The following is a 12,319-nucleotide window of genomic DNA, read 5'->3' as shown; positions in this document are numbered from 1 at the left end:
TAAAGACTAAACCAGGAGGCATCAGAGTAGTGTTTGATGGAGAGCCACTGAGAACAACTGTGCAAATTTTACCACTCTGTGAGATCGAGAGCAGGTTTGGAAGAACATCAGGAAGTCCTCAGCCTCCACAGGAGACACACACAGATGATTCAAACACTGTATTTGGATGACGACTCTTCTTCTCCTGGAGACCACCGGTTAGGCTTCGTGTCAACCAACAGTCCAGCCACCTGCTTGGGAGTGAGATTGTCCAGGGTCTCCAACTAAACACACACGGAAGGATAAGCGAATATCAGTTAAGGAGTAAAGTGATGGTGGTGTTATTTTTTAATAAATCGTCTTTGATGAAATCACAGGTGTAGATGTGGAGACATACGGGATCAAAGAGTCTGTTGATGGAGATCAGATCTGTGAGAGACACGAACTGAGAGAACGGGCCAAAGTTCTTCTGCAGCCACTCAACACTGTTGTTAGCAGTCGCCACACAGCCCGCATCTGACACACACACAACACACAGAGTGAAATCACCTTCATGAACTCCAGAACCTTCATATGAGACATCTGTGAACCTCCACCTCACCTGTTGCGTTTCTTCTCAGGAAGGGCAGAATGAAGAAGTTTGCCATGTCTCTTCCTTGAATCTCATTGACGAGTGGGACCTCTGACAGACTGGGAGATGATTGCAAATAATGTTGAACAAGCATCTTATCAGCTCATGACAGTCTTGATCTATTGTTGGGGAAATGTTTTCTTACATGTGCTGGTAAGTTTGGCAGCTGAGGTTTTTGCTGCTGGTGCACAGCAGTAGGGATGGTGACGCAAATGGTAAAAAACGGCTTCAGATATGACCCAACAACATGCTGATGAAAGCGAGGTCTGTCCATTGGTCAGGACTGATGCGCTCCAGTCTCAGCTCTCCAACCACATCCAGCACTTGGGACACGACATCACCTCTGATTGGCTGAGACTGATGATGTAATGAGGAGGAATTACTGTCAGATTCCCAGTCAGTCTAACAGTGAACACTAGAGGACACATGCACAAGACTCATTTACCATATTTGCTGCTGCGCTGGAGAATATGACGAGGGCTCCGTCCAGAACATCATTTGCTTTGGTGAAAAATAGTTTCCAGATCTCCTTGGAGTAACTTCTGCTGCTTGAAATTTGACACTTCAGGAGTTCAGCCAGGTTTCCAGCAGTGATGCCGGGTGAGCTACAAACACAGATTTCAGCAGTGGACATCAACATTCAGGAAATATTATGCTGATTTCAGAAACTGCTACACGTTTGGAGGGATGCAGATTCCTAGACGATCATCAACATCGGCTCATGTGAACTGAGTTTTCTGTTCATGGTCTTCTTACCGAAGAGCAAACGTACTGCTGCAGGTCCACACTACAGGGGGCGCTCACGAGTGCAGCGGATAGGAGAGTCTCGTTACTGTGGAACACATCATAATTTCCATGAGCACTTCCTGTCCCACAGATCATGTCACAGTGTTAAAGTGGAGAAAAGAGTGTTTGATCGTACCTGTTGACTCCTGAACAAACTCTGGTAGCTGTTAAATCCATCAGAAAACATTGATTAGTGCCACCGGATTTCATTTGCATCTCAGTACGACACCCGTAAATCACAATGCAGTAGTAAAAGAGGTTAAGAGAATGTAACAGAAGTAGAAAATTGACCACCAAAACTTGTTCAGATTTGTGGAAAGATTCTTTCAGTTTCTTGTTGGCTACATGGATAGAGGAAGTCATTGGCATAGTCCTAGGTCATATGTTCCCCAGGTTTATATGGCAAAGTTTATAAATTAGTTTGGGGTAACATGGGAAGATATAATTAATTGGGGCGAACATAAAAGCATGGAAACATAGGAGGGAATGAAGATTCAGTTCATTGCAACATTCATCAAGGATCATTCAGACACTATGATAAGTTTGATTTCAGAATCTAATATGTTCTACAAAAGCAATTACCATTCGCAGGAGTGACCAGACACTGAAACAGATGAAAAAGAGAGAACAACGACAACATGTATAAAATCATTTGTAAAACGTTATGGTCAAAACAATGTGTGTTTTTCGTTTAATGAAAAAGTTTTAAACATCGAATCATAGTGAGGAGCTGTGTAGGACTGAACAAGATAGAGAAGGAACTGATGCTTAAAACAAACTCTTACTGTTGGAGGTTCGGGGAGTGAACAGTCTGAAAGTAAGACAAACATTCATTAATTAATTCCATCTGAAGTAATTAGAAACATGCTGATCTTCTAGAAGACTCAACAGCAAGAACTGAGGAAGATCAAGAATGACCTCTTGCTCCATTCTGCTTGAGTTCTCCAGTTGTTTGGAAGACCACAGTCTCCATCTCCGTCGGCAGGAAAGGTAACGCCTGAAACAGCCTCTGGAATCTGAGAAAGAACCACAGAATTACAGCAGATCTCAGTGCAAAGAGGCCAGAGACTCAATATCATGTACCAAGTACACTTACATCAGTATGTAGGAGCTGCAGGGAATAATGGTCTGCAGAAACACAAACAAGCATCAATGCTGTTGTCACGCATAGGATTCATCAAACTCACTTATTTGAACATTGCAGATTTACTTCAAATTTCATTTAAGACAAACCACACATAAAGACTAAACCAGGAGGCATCAGAGTAGTGTTTGATGGAGAGCCACTGAGAACAACTGTGCAAATTTTACCGTCTGTGAGATTGAGAGCAGGTTTTGAAGAACATCAGGAAGTCCTCGCTCCACAGGAGACACAAACAGATGATCAAACACTGTATTGATGACGACTTTCTTCTCTGGGAGACCAGGTAGCTCTTCAACCAACAGTCCAGCCACCTGCTTGGGAGTGAGATTGTCCAGGGTCTCCAACTAAACACACACGGAAGGATAAGAGAATATCAGTTAAGGAAAAAGTGATGGTGGTGTTATTTTTATAAATCGTCTTTGATGAAATCACAGGTGTAGATGTGGAGACATACGGGATCAAAGAGTCTGTTGATGGAGATCAGATCTGTGAGAGACACGAACTGAGAGAACGGGCCAAAGTTCTTCTGCAGCCACTCAACACTGTTGTTAGCAGTCGCCACACAGCCCGCATCTGACACACACACAACACACAGAGTGAAATCACCTTCATGATCTCCAGAACCTTCATATTAAACATCTGTGAACCTCCACCTCACCTGTTGCGTTTCTTCTCAGGAAGGGCAGAATGAAGAAATTTGCCATGTCTCTTCCTTGAATCTCATTGATGAGTGGGACCTCTGACAGACTGGGAGATGATTGCAAATAATGTTGAACAAGCATCTTATCAGCTCATGACAGTCTTGATCTATTGTTGGGGAAATGTTTTCTTACATGTGCTGGTAAGTTTGGCAGCTGAGGTTTTTGCTGCTGGTGCACAGCAGTAGGGATGGTGACGCAAATGGTAAAAACGGCTTCAGATATTGACCCAACAACATGCTGATGAAAGCGAGGTCTGTCCATTGGTCAGGACTGATGCGCTCCAGTCTCAGCTCTCCAACCACATCCAGCACTTGGGACACGACATCACCTCTGATTGGCTGAGACTGATGATGTAATGAGGAGGAATTACTGTCAGATTCCCAGTCAGTCTAACAGTGAACACTAGAGGACACATGCACAAGACTCATTTACCATATTTGCTGCTGCGCTGGAGAATATGACGAGGGCTCCGTCCAGAACATCATTTGCTTTGGTGAAAAATAGTTTCCAGATCTCCTTGGAGTAACTTCTGCTGCTTGAAAGTTGACACTTCAGGAGTTCAGCCAGGTTTCCAGCAGTGATGCCGGTGAGCTACAAACACAGATTTCAGCAGTGGACATCAACGTTCAGGAAATATTATGCTGATTTCAGAAACTGCTACACGTTTGGAGGGATGCAGATTCCTAGACGATCATCAACATCGGCTCATGTGAACTGAGTTTTCTGTTCATGGTCTTCTTACCGAAGAGCAAACGTACTGCTGCAGGTCCACACTACAGGGGGCGCTCACGAGTGCAGCGGATAGGAGGGTCTCGTTACTGTGGGGCAGATAAAGTCTTCTCATTATTGTGATTTATTTGAATTGTATTTTTACTCAGTAAAAATTCTTAAATGAACAGTACCTGCTGATTTCATTACAAATTGAGGTTTCTGTAAAAGTAAATTAAAATGAAAATAAGAAAAACTGACATTTTTTATTGACAGTACATTATTTTTTCTTCATGTACATAACAGCTTAAACAATATTTAACTTACCATTGATTGTTGTTGAAATACACTGTAAAGTACATGACCACAAATAAATAATAGATTATGAAGTACTTTTCTTTTATGTTTATGAAAATATCAATATGAAAATATAAATCTTATATTTCTTACCGTAACAGGTGGAGGAAAACAGCCTATTAAAGACACAATAGTAAAATATCAGCGTTATAGCATAGACAAATGTGTCAATCAAAACTGTAGCTTAGAGACTAAATTTGCAGACTAATATATTTAGTTAGTGTTCCATAATTGTAATTTATTTTTGTTTGTGTGCATGTATCTGTACCAGGAGGTGCCATTTGTTCCAGCTGACTTATGTAGTACTTGATGGGTTCCTTCATGTGTGGAGGAACCACAGAATCCTGCAGCCTCTGAACTCTGAAAGAGGGAGAAATCATGTGAAATTGGGCCTCGACTGAAGCAGTGCAGAAACAGACAAATAAAAATTTTACTTACATCTGCTGGTATGATGAGCACTCCAAACCCATCTGAAATAAAAGCAAGATGAGGGGGAAAAATCACCTTACTCCACACTATATATGCTGCAATCTGTCCACAGACAAACAGTCTTTGGCATAGATGCCCTTACCTGGCCAGCGAGCATTATGAGATATCTAAGCATCTCAAGCAGTCGACGGTCTTCAGGAGACACCAGGATATGATCAAAAACTATGTTTATGATAACACTTTTCTCTGGCAGACCTGCAAAATCCTCAACTATGAGTTCAGCTGTCTGTCTGGGGGAGAGAACCACCAGTGCATCTATCTGAAATACACAAAGAAACATTTAATTTAATAGACAAACAGAAATAACATTTATCAATCACGTTAAACAGAGAATAAAGCTGAATCTTGTTCTTGTCAGTGGGATTGTGGGTAACTCACAGCGTTGAAGTCTTGGTTTAGCTGGTACATTTCCCTCAATGTGGCAAACTTTGAAAATCCACCAAGATTCAGAGTAATCCAGATGCTGCTGTTCTCTGCAGGGCAGCCACCTGAAAACATGTTGAGTACATTTATTTATAGATTGATGGCTGGATACATTGGGCAGAAAAACAGATAGATGGATAGATGTACCTGAAACATTTTGTCGGCTCAGGAAGGGTCTGATGAAATACTGATAAACATCCTGCACACCTTCTTCTGACACCAGTAGCATGTTGTCACTGAGTTCTGAAACACTGAAAGGACAGCATGTAGGTCAGGTGAGTGTGGAGGTCAGTTGAGGACAGAGTTCATTGGGTGGGATTAGCACTTATGCGTTCAGTGGACGTACAGTATCTGGAAGGTCTGGCAGCTGAACTCTTTGTGACTGAGGCACGTGAGATATTCTGGAGTCAGTGTGGAGAGAAGAGGCTTTAACTTGATCTGGAACCATAATCTTACAAATGACTCGTCCTGCAGGTTGCTCATCGTGAAGGTGTCATGAACCATTTGGTCCAGAATGTCATTGAAGGGAGAACTCTGGGAACTGAAGTTCTGGGAAAGAAAAAAACATGCAAATAGGAATTATATAAAATACTGAATTTGACACAGTTTATGTAAGATCTGGAAGTTCTTACGGTCATGGAGAGCTGCTGCAGAAGAGCGTTGAGGTTCATGGAAAGATGCAGGAGGACACTTGAGAGCGTCTCCTCGTTGAGCGTGAGGTCTGAGCGTGCTGCACAGTGCAGGACAGTTGCCACATGTTCCACCAGGTCCGTAAGCTAGTAAAACATATTATGTGAGATATGATGTGAAATCCTAATGCCATGCCAGAAAAGTATTCGTTGGAATAATGTATATGTATGTTTCCAGCATGCATTTAGCTTACCCCACATGTTCTATTATCAATAAAGACACTACAGATGTCCTGACTTTCATTCTGGGCTCCAGCTCCCATCCCCGTCTCAATGTAGCTAAAGAAAACAAGTTCCCATTACTTTATCAGAGGAATATTCTGGATAACTATGACAGTACTAGCGTAGTAAACTCACAACTGGTTATGGAAGACAGCCGTGAGGTTGGGATGGATTTCTATCTGGTCCGGAGGAAGGAATCGCCGAAGTACAGGAGAAACAACATGCGTGAACCAGTCGTTAACATTCATGGGGTCAAAATTGACCGGCTGTTGGCTGGAATTCTGCTTGAATGGTGCGGCGAGCTCAGCGAGCGTCAGGTTGATCATGGCCTGTACCAAAGTGGTGCTCCGCATGCTGCTAATGTTTTGCTTAAAGAAGAGAGCAGACATAGACAGCAGAATTAAGGAGACGGGGTTTGGGTTTGCAATGCCTTATAGATTATGTGTTTGTGCTGTTACCTGGTTCGTCAAGGACACAAACTGTCTAACAAAACTCCCGACAGGACTAAATGCCGTCATGAATCCATTCAACACCTGAAGCCACACATCAGACCAGGTTAATCATTCAATATCACAGTCTATTAAACATATACTTATTTAGTCATCTACATCAGGGCTGGGCAACACTGGCCCTCAAGATATACCTTCCTGTGGAGTTCAGCTTCACCAATAATCAAACAAAACCATCTATTACTTTCTAGTTATCTTGAAGAGCTTGGCTAGGTTTGATTAACCCCTTACTTGTCACCCCCCATTTTCAGCATGGAGGCATACCCAAAAGGTTGCAGCTTATGCGTCTTTCTTACCAGATACATAATAATAGATACATAATTAATATGTTCACAGAGCTGATACTTCAAAGTTTACTGTTGAGGAAACAGAATTACTCAGAATGTTATGATAATAAAGATATACAAGCTCGAACATGAAAAAATAATAATAAAAAAACATATTTTTAAATTTATAAAAAAAATGTTGATGCCAGATATAATTTTAGAAACTTAATGACGCTAAAGCCACAGGTCCAGTAAGGCTTATTTTTGATATTTCAGAACATAATCTCTCAAACTGTGAATTTTATGAAACATTTTCATAGTCAAGTGTGTTTTTAGGGAAGGCTCATAAAAGGCTAATAAAATTGATTTATGACCCCGTAAGGTCTTCTTTGTGCTATTATCTCATGTTTGGACCAGCAAAACTGCCCCATTCATGAGTCTATTGTTGTCACTCGATGAGCCTTTCACACAAAATCCTCATTATTCTTTTATCATTATTCTTTTGTTTTTATTCTGCCATTATTAGCCTTTATTCTGGCATTACAATGTTTACCAAGCCCCATCCCTTCAATCCCAGTATACATTTACCCCACTAGTATCATGAATACAACAAAACTTTTTCTTACGACCTTACGTGAATTATTATGACTAAATGTATTATGAAGAAGAACTGCACCTGCTATGTAGCTGTATTTAAGCTAACGTTTGCATCAAGCTACGAGTGTTTGTAATAACTTCCTTTTGCGACCTCAGGTGGAGTTTGGTCGTTTACTATTGTAAAAATATGCTATTTATAGCCTTTTTCATCGCTGCACAAGTTGGCATTTCAAATGTACATTTTCAATATTTTTTATAAAAATGCACTTTGGGAAGTCGTGGCCTAGTGGTTAGAGAGTCGGACTCCCAATCGAAAGGTTGTTAGTTCGAGTCCCAGGCTGGCAGGAAGTGTGGGTGGGGGTAGTGCATGTACAGTTCTCTCTCCACCCTCAATACCACGACTTGATCAAGGCATTGAACCCCCATTTATGCCGCAGCATAAATGATGAACACTGCTCCGGGTGTGTGTTCACTGTGTGTGTGTGTGTGTTCACTGCTCTGTGTGTGTGCACTTCGGATGGGTTAAATGCAGAGCACATATTCTGAGTATGGGTCACCATACTTGGCTGAATGTCACGTCACTAAATCTCAAGAAAATCTCATGCCAACCATTTACTATCGTAATCGTGTGTTTATTATTTGGATATTTCATGGGTACAGAGGTTTCTCTGTGTTGTTGTGGTCCGATATCAACACCGAAGTGTTCAGGAAATACATCACGTGCGGGATATGATGCACAGTTATGATGGACAAGACACGGACGAATCAGGTCTCTGTCAGACACACAGAACAGCGTACACACAGAGACAGCGCTGGGTGCAGATCATTGTCATCAGATTGCGTAAATCTGATGGAAAATGAATAGAATTTATGATTCTGTCTGAAGAAATATGAAGTAAACATCAGTAAATATATCCAAATATCTCTGTACATATGCAACTTTTGATTATAAACCCTTATTGACGCTGTTCAGTAAATCTATGTGAACACAAATAAACTGCTGCAGACGTGACTGAATATGAATATGTATTATTTTCCACTCCTGTCATAAATTACTAAATTACTGTCACTGCAACTATGTTTTATTAAAACAGTGGTCAAATATCGAAGCTGGAATCTTTAAACTTTCAACTGATGCACAGTTTCTCCAGATCAAGTAAGAGATTAATGTTTAACGTGCTGTGAAATTGAAACAACAATAATTTGGGGCTGCTGATGATACTTGACCGCAAAAGAGTTAAGGTTGGACCTAAAATCTACAGGAAAGTGGTTCTTGAGATAAAAAGTTGCCCAGCCATGATTTACATCCATGATACTGTGACTGGCTTGATTCTTGCCTTTCCAAGAGGGTCCTGAGGTGAGGCAGATGGAGCGTTGCTCATATAATATGCTGTGCCATTGTTTGAAGGCCATGGATCCTCAGAGGGCAACAGTGAGGAAAGCAAACTCTTAAACACCAGGCTGAGGGAGCTGTCTGTCAAGCCCACCTCCTCCGGATGAAGGAGAAGCTCTGCCTTCTGTTCTGGACTCAAGAGGTGCAAAACCTCCAGCTGAAAAGACAAGGAAGATCTTCAGAACATCTCCAGGACATCAGCACAGAGCTCAGGATGCCATCGAATGACCACCCGCATAACATCAGATGCGTGAGTGCGTGTTCCTACCCCACTGAAAACCATGTTGATGGATGTGAAGTCTCGCACTTGAGCCATGACCGAGAACGAGCCGAAGTTCTTCATGAGCCAGTCCTCAGTGCTGTCCTCTGGATCTACACAACCTACAACAACCAAAACATAGAATCAGACTAAAACCTGCACAAAACCTCTCACAGAACACAAAACACCAGTACAAGAGGTGAAGTGTTACCTAAGGATGTGTTTCTCGACAGAAACGGATACATGAAGAAAGAGTAGATCCACTTCTGTCGCACTGGATCCAGACCGAAGAAATGCTGACTCAACTCCTTTACACTAAACACACAATCAAACACACACATACACAATGAAGTCCCCATTCTGCTTTTAGTGTAACACATGCACATGTAAGTGTTGTCATACACAGTCTGGTAGGCGCTGCAGCTGAAGTTTCTGTTGCTGAGGCATGTGAGGAAGTTTCTGGAGATGGACGACAGCAGAGGAATGAGTTTGATGTCCAACCATGCTCTGATCACGTGATCCTCGTTCATACTGATGCCTCCCGACAGATCCACGACCGGGACGCCGGCCACACTGGAGCGCTGCGAGACAGACAGTGTCACGGTGGAGCCGGAGCAGTGGAGGATCATGGGATATGTGTGTGTGTGTGCTGAGGTACCATGAAGGAGTAGACATCCAGAGCGGCGCTGATGAGTCCCTTCAGGTGAAGGATGTGGTCTGCATCAGGCTCCGATGGGACGCCAGCACACGTCAGGAAGCTCTGCGTGGGACCGTCCAACTGAGACGCCAATAAAAACAGATTGAGAATGAGAGTTTACGGCATTCAATGTGGGTTCGAGTCCCATTTAAGGAAGTCTGTTTACTCTGCGACCAAACTTTGCAATGATTCTGGGCCTCTATATCAGACACTAAATCCTTTCAGCCTGAATGGAGAAATCCTGAAATCTCAAATACTGCTTGCCACAGTCATGTTTAACTTATTAACATACCTAACAACTTAACATATTTCAATTTAGCAACAAATACTCAAACAGCATTAAAAAAGCTGATATTTCAGGCAGGCGTTTGAGTTCCTTGCCACAGTCACCTCTGGCTTTTAAAAGATAGTTAATATTCAGTCATGTTATTGATTACTGCACTGTCACTGTTAGAGAACAGAGCTGAAATGATCTGAATAATGACACATTTGCTTTTCATATATATAGTGCTATATAAATAAATGTGATGACTTGATTTAGGATTTTGCCTCTATCCTACTGTTCGGTGTTCAACAGGAGATGGGGTTACAATATTTACAAGCTTGCTTGATAATCACAGTCTGTAAAGTTCATATATTTGGCATTTGTTTGTTATGTTGACTTCTATTATTTTCACATCTTAACAAATCATTTATTAATCATCTGTTCATGTTTTTGCAGTACCCAATCTAAAGTGGAAACTCCTCATTCATCATCCGTAAATGTTTATAAGCACTGGACTTTAGGCTACTTTAACAACATTTGTGCAAAGGGTGGATAGTTAAGTTAAGCTGAATGCGTGCTAAAGACATTACACACATAGCAATTTGGATGCAAAACATTTTTCAACAGTCATACATCAACAGGAGTGGGAAAACAAAAATAGATTTTCAAGAAAATACTTGAATACTCTAAAAACACGGCAATATGGACTGATTGAATCGTGTGTTCTTATAGTAATCAAACTGACTATTATCATTTAATATCACTATCATGATGAGTGCGTGTTTAGCTCTGCTGTTCCAAACAGACAAAACTCTCCAACAAAGAACAATCTAAAAATATCTGATGTGTGTGTTAACTCACCTCAGTGCATTGTTCTGCTGTAAGCCCAGCACTCGTTCCACAGGTTTTACTGTAAATCATGAAATGAGATGAGATTAATGTTGGCAGAGGGAGGAGATGGAGTTGAATGGAAAGTGATCAATAGGTCATGATGAATGAAAGTCAGAAATGTTAAGTCATTTCACAACAACAAAATAAAACACAAGAAAGACTGCATTCTGGATGGGTCCTTTTGTCTCAGAAGTTTCTATCGGTTACATAATGGAAAGATTTGAAGTGTTTCACCCACCTCTGCACCGCTGAACACGTGCCTGAAAACAGAGAGAGACAGAGTCATGTCTTACATCTGTCACACTGTACACAGCTGGACATTACGGCAAAATCAACTCTGATAGAGAGATCAAGCCTGCATTTAATCTGTGCATTACACAGCTACTACCAAAGGGATATTAATCAGAGTCTGGATGATTTAATTCTGTGGGAAGGACAGTCAGACATGATACTCTAGTTGCACCGCTACTGCAGGCCTAACTTTTACTCTGTATATCAGTATCTAAAATTTAAAATAAAAAATACTATCAATTTTATTGTCTTTTACTGCTGATATTTGCTTTTTTTTATATGGTATTTACTGGTTGTATTATTACGGTGGACCCTATTTTTAAACATCTTGCTTCTGTAAAAATGGATGTCTACAGATTTATACTGTGAATTCCAATGTGCACTATCCCAAAAGATGAAGTTTTACTCAAATAATACCGTAAAATCTAAGGTTTTCAGACATTTTCAACATTACACTATTTAATTGTAAAATGTATGCATATTTATTTGTTTTCACAGAAAATATTTATAATTTCAACATTTTATTACAGTAAAAAAAAAACAAAGTTTTATCCAGTTTCTAACGGTTATTCAATCTATTTAATACAGTAAAAGGAAGTTTTTGGTTTTACGCTCCATTACTGTTGGAATTTGACGGTGTTTTGCTGTATATTTTACTGACAGTGTGGACATTATGCACCTGTTTGTTGATTAGTGAGCTTGTTTATTTTTATTAATGAGTTTAAATATAAGTGATAATTGTGGACTCACCAAAACCCATGGCTCCCACATACAGGAGCAGGAACATGAGAGGCGTTCTCATGAGGACTGATCTGCTTTCCCAAAACGATCCTGTCAAATTCAGCTCTTAGAGAAACAGACACAACGCCAGATCAGTGGAAGGATTATTTCTCAGATGATTGTTACATTTAATGACTCCAAACAGGAGCTTCATTCAAAGTTTTAATACTTGTATATTTTGAAGGTTGGTAAACATATATATCAGTATTCCAGTACGTTTCTTCTGCTCACCAAGGCTACAT

At 40.8% G+C, this 12,319-nt stretch overlaps 1 protein-coding gene and 1 long non-coding RNA gene across 2 annotated transcripts; both read right to left on the bottom strand.

The window, feature by feature from the left end:
- Positions 1–210: 210 nt before the first annotated feature.
- On the bottom strand, positions 211–1,184 carry LOC113079443 (uncharacterized). Its single transcript, XR_003281707.1, has 5 exons — positions 1,056–1,184; positions 756–967; positions 581–669; positions 377–495; positions 211–263 (listed from the first exon to the last, which is right to left on the bottom strand). It is a non-coding gene; the product is annotated as an uncharacterized LOC113079443 (long non-coding RNA).
- A 167-nt stretch (positions 1,185–1,351) lies between these two features.
- Positions 1,352–11,327, bottom strand: LOC113079445 (uncharacterized). The gene is made up of 33 exons (XM_026251714.1): positions 11,300–11,327; positions 11,245–11,266; positions 10,977–11,025; positions 9,812–9,931; positions 9,556–9,734; positions 9,365–9,468; positions 9,163–9,275; positions 8,818–9,051; positions 6,588–6,662; positions 6,265–6,497; positions 6,102–6,186; positions 5,851–5,994; positions 5,565–5,767; positions 5,366–5,469; positions 5,174–5,283; positions 4,878–5,054; positions 4,745–4,776; positions 4,575–4,666; positions 4,400–4,422; positions 4,277–4,298; positions 4,144–4,171; positions 3,984–4,059; positions 3,674–3,832; positions 3,374–3,585; positions 3,199–3,287; positions 2,995–3,113; positions 2,708–2,884; positions 2,493–2,524; positions 2,315–2,412; positions 2,182–2,207; positions 1,979–2,000; positions 1,533–1,560; positions 1,352–1,442 (listed from the first exon to the last, which is right to left on the bottom strand). Exons 1-33 carry the CDS (start codon positions 11,325–11,327, stop codon positions 1,352–1,354), a joined length of 3,306 nt encoding a protein of 1,101 aa, XP_026107499.1.
- Between the last annotated feature and the right edge of the window lie 992 nt (positions 11,328–12,319).

This window comes from Carassius auratus, unplaced genomic scaffold (genome assembly GCF_003368295.1).
Source record: "Carassius auratus strain Wakin unplaced genomic scaffold, ASM336829v1 scaf_tig00028055, whole genome shotgun sequence".
Lineage (NCBI taxonomy): Eukaryota > Metazoa > Chordata > Actinopteri > Cypriniformes > Cyprinidae > Carassius > Carassius auratus.
Note: the sequence above shows the minus strand (reverse complement) of the source record. Positions and strands in the feature narration are given on the sequence as shown.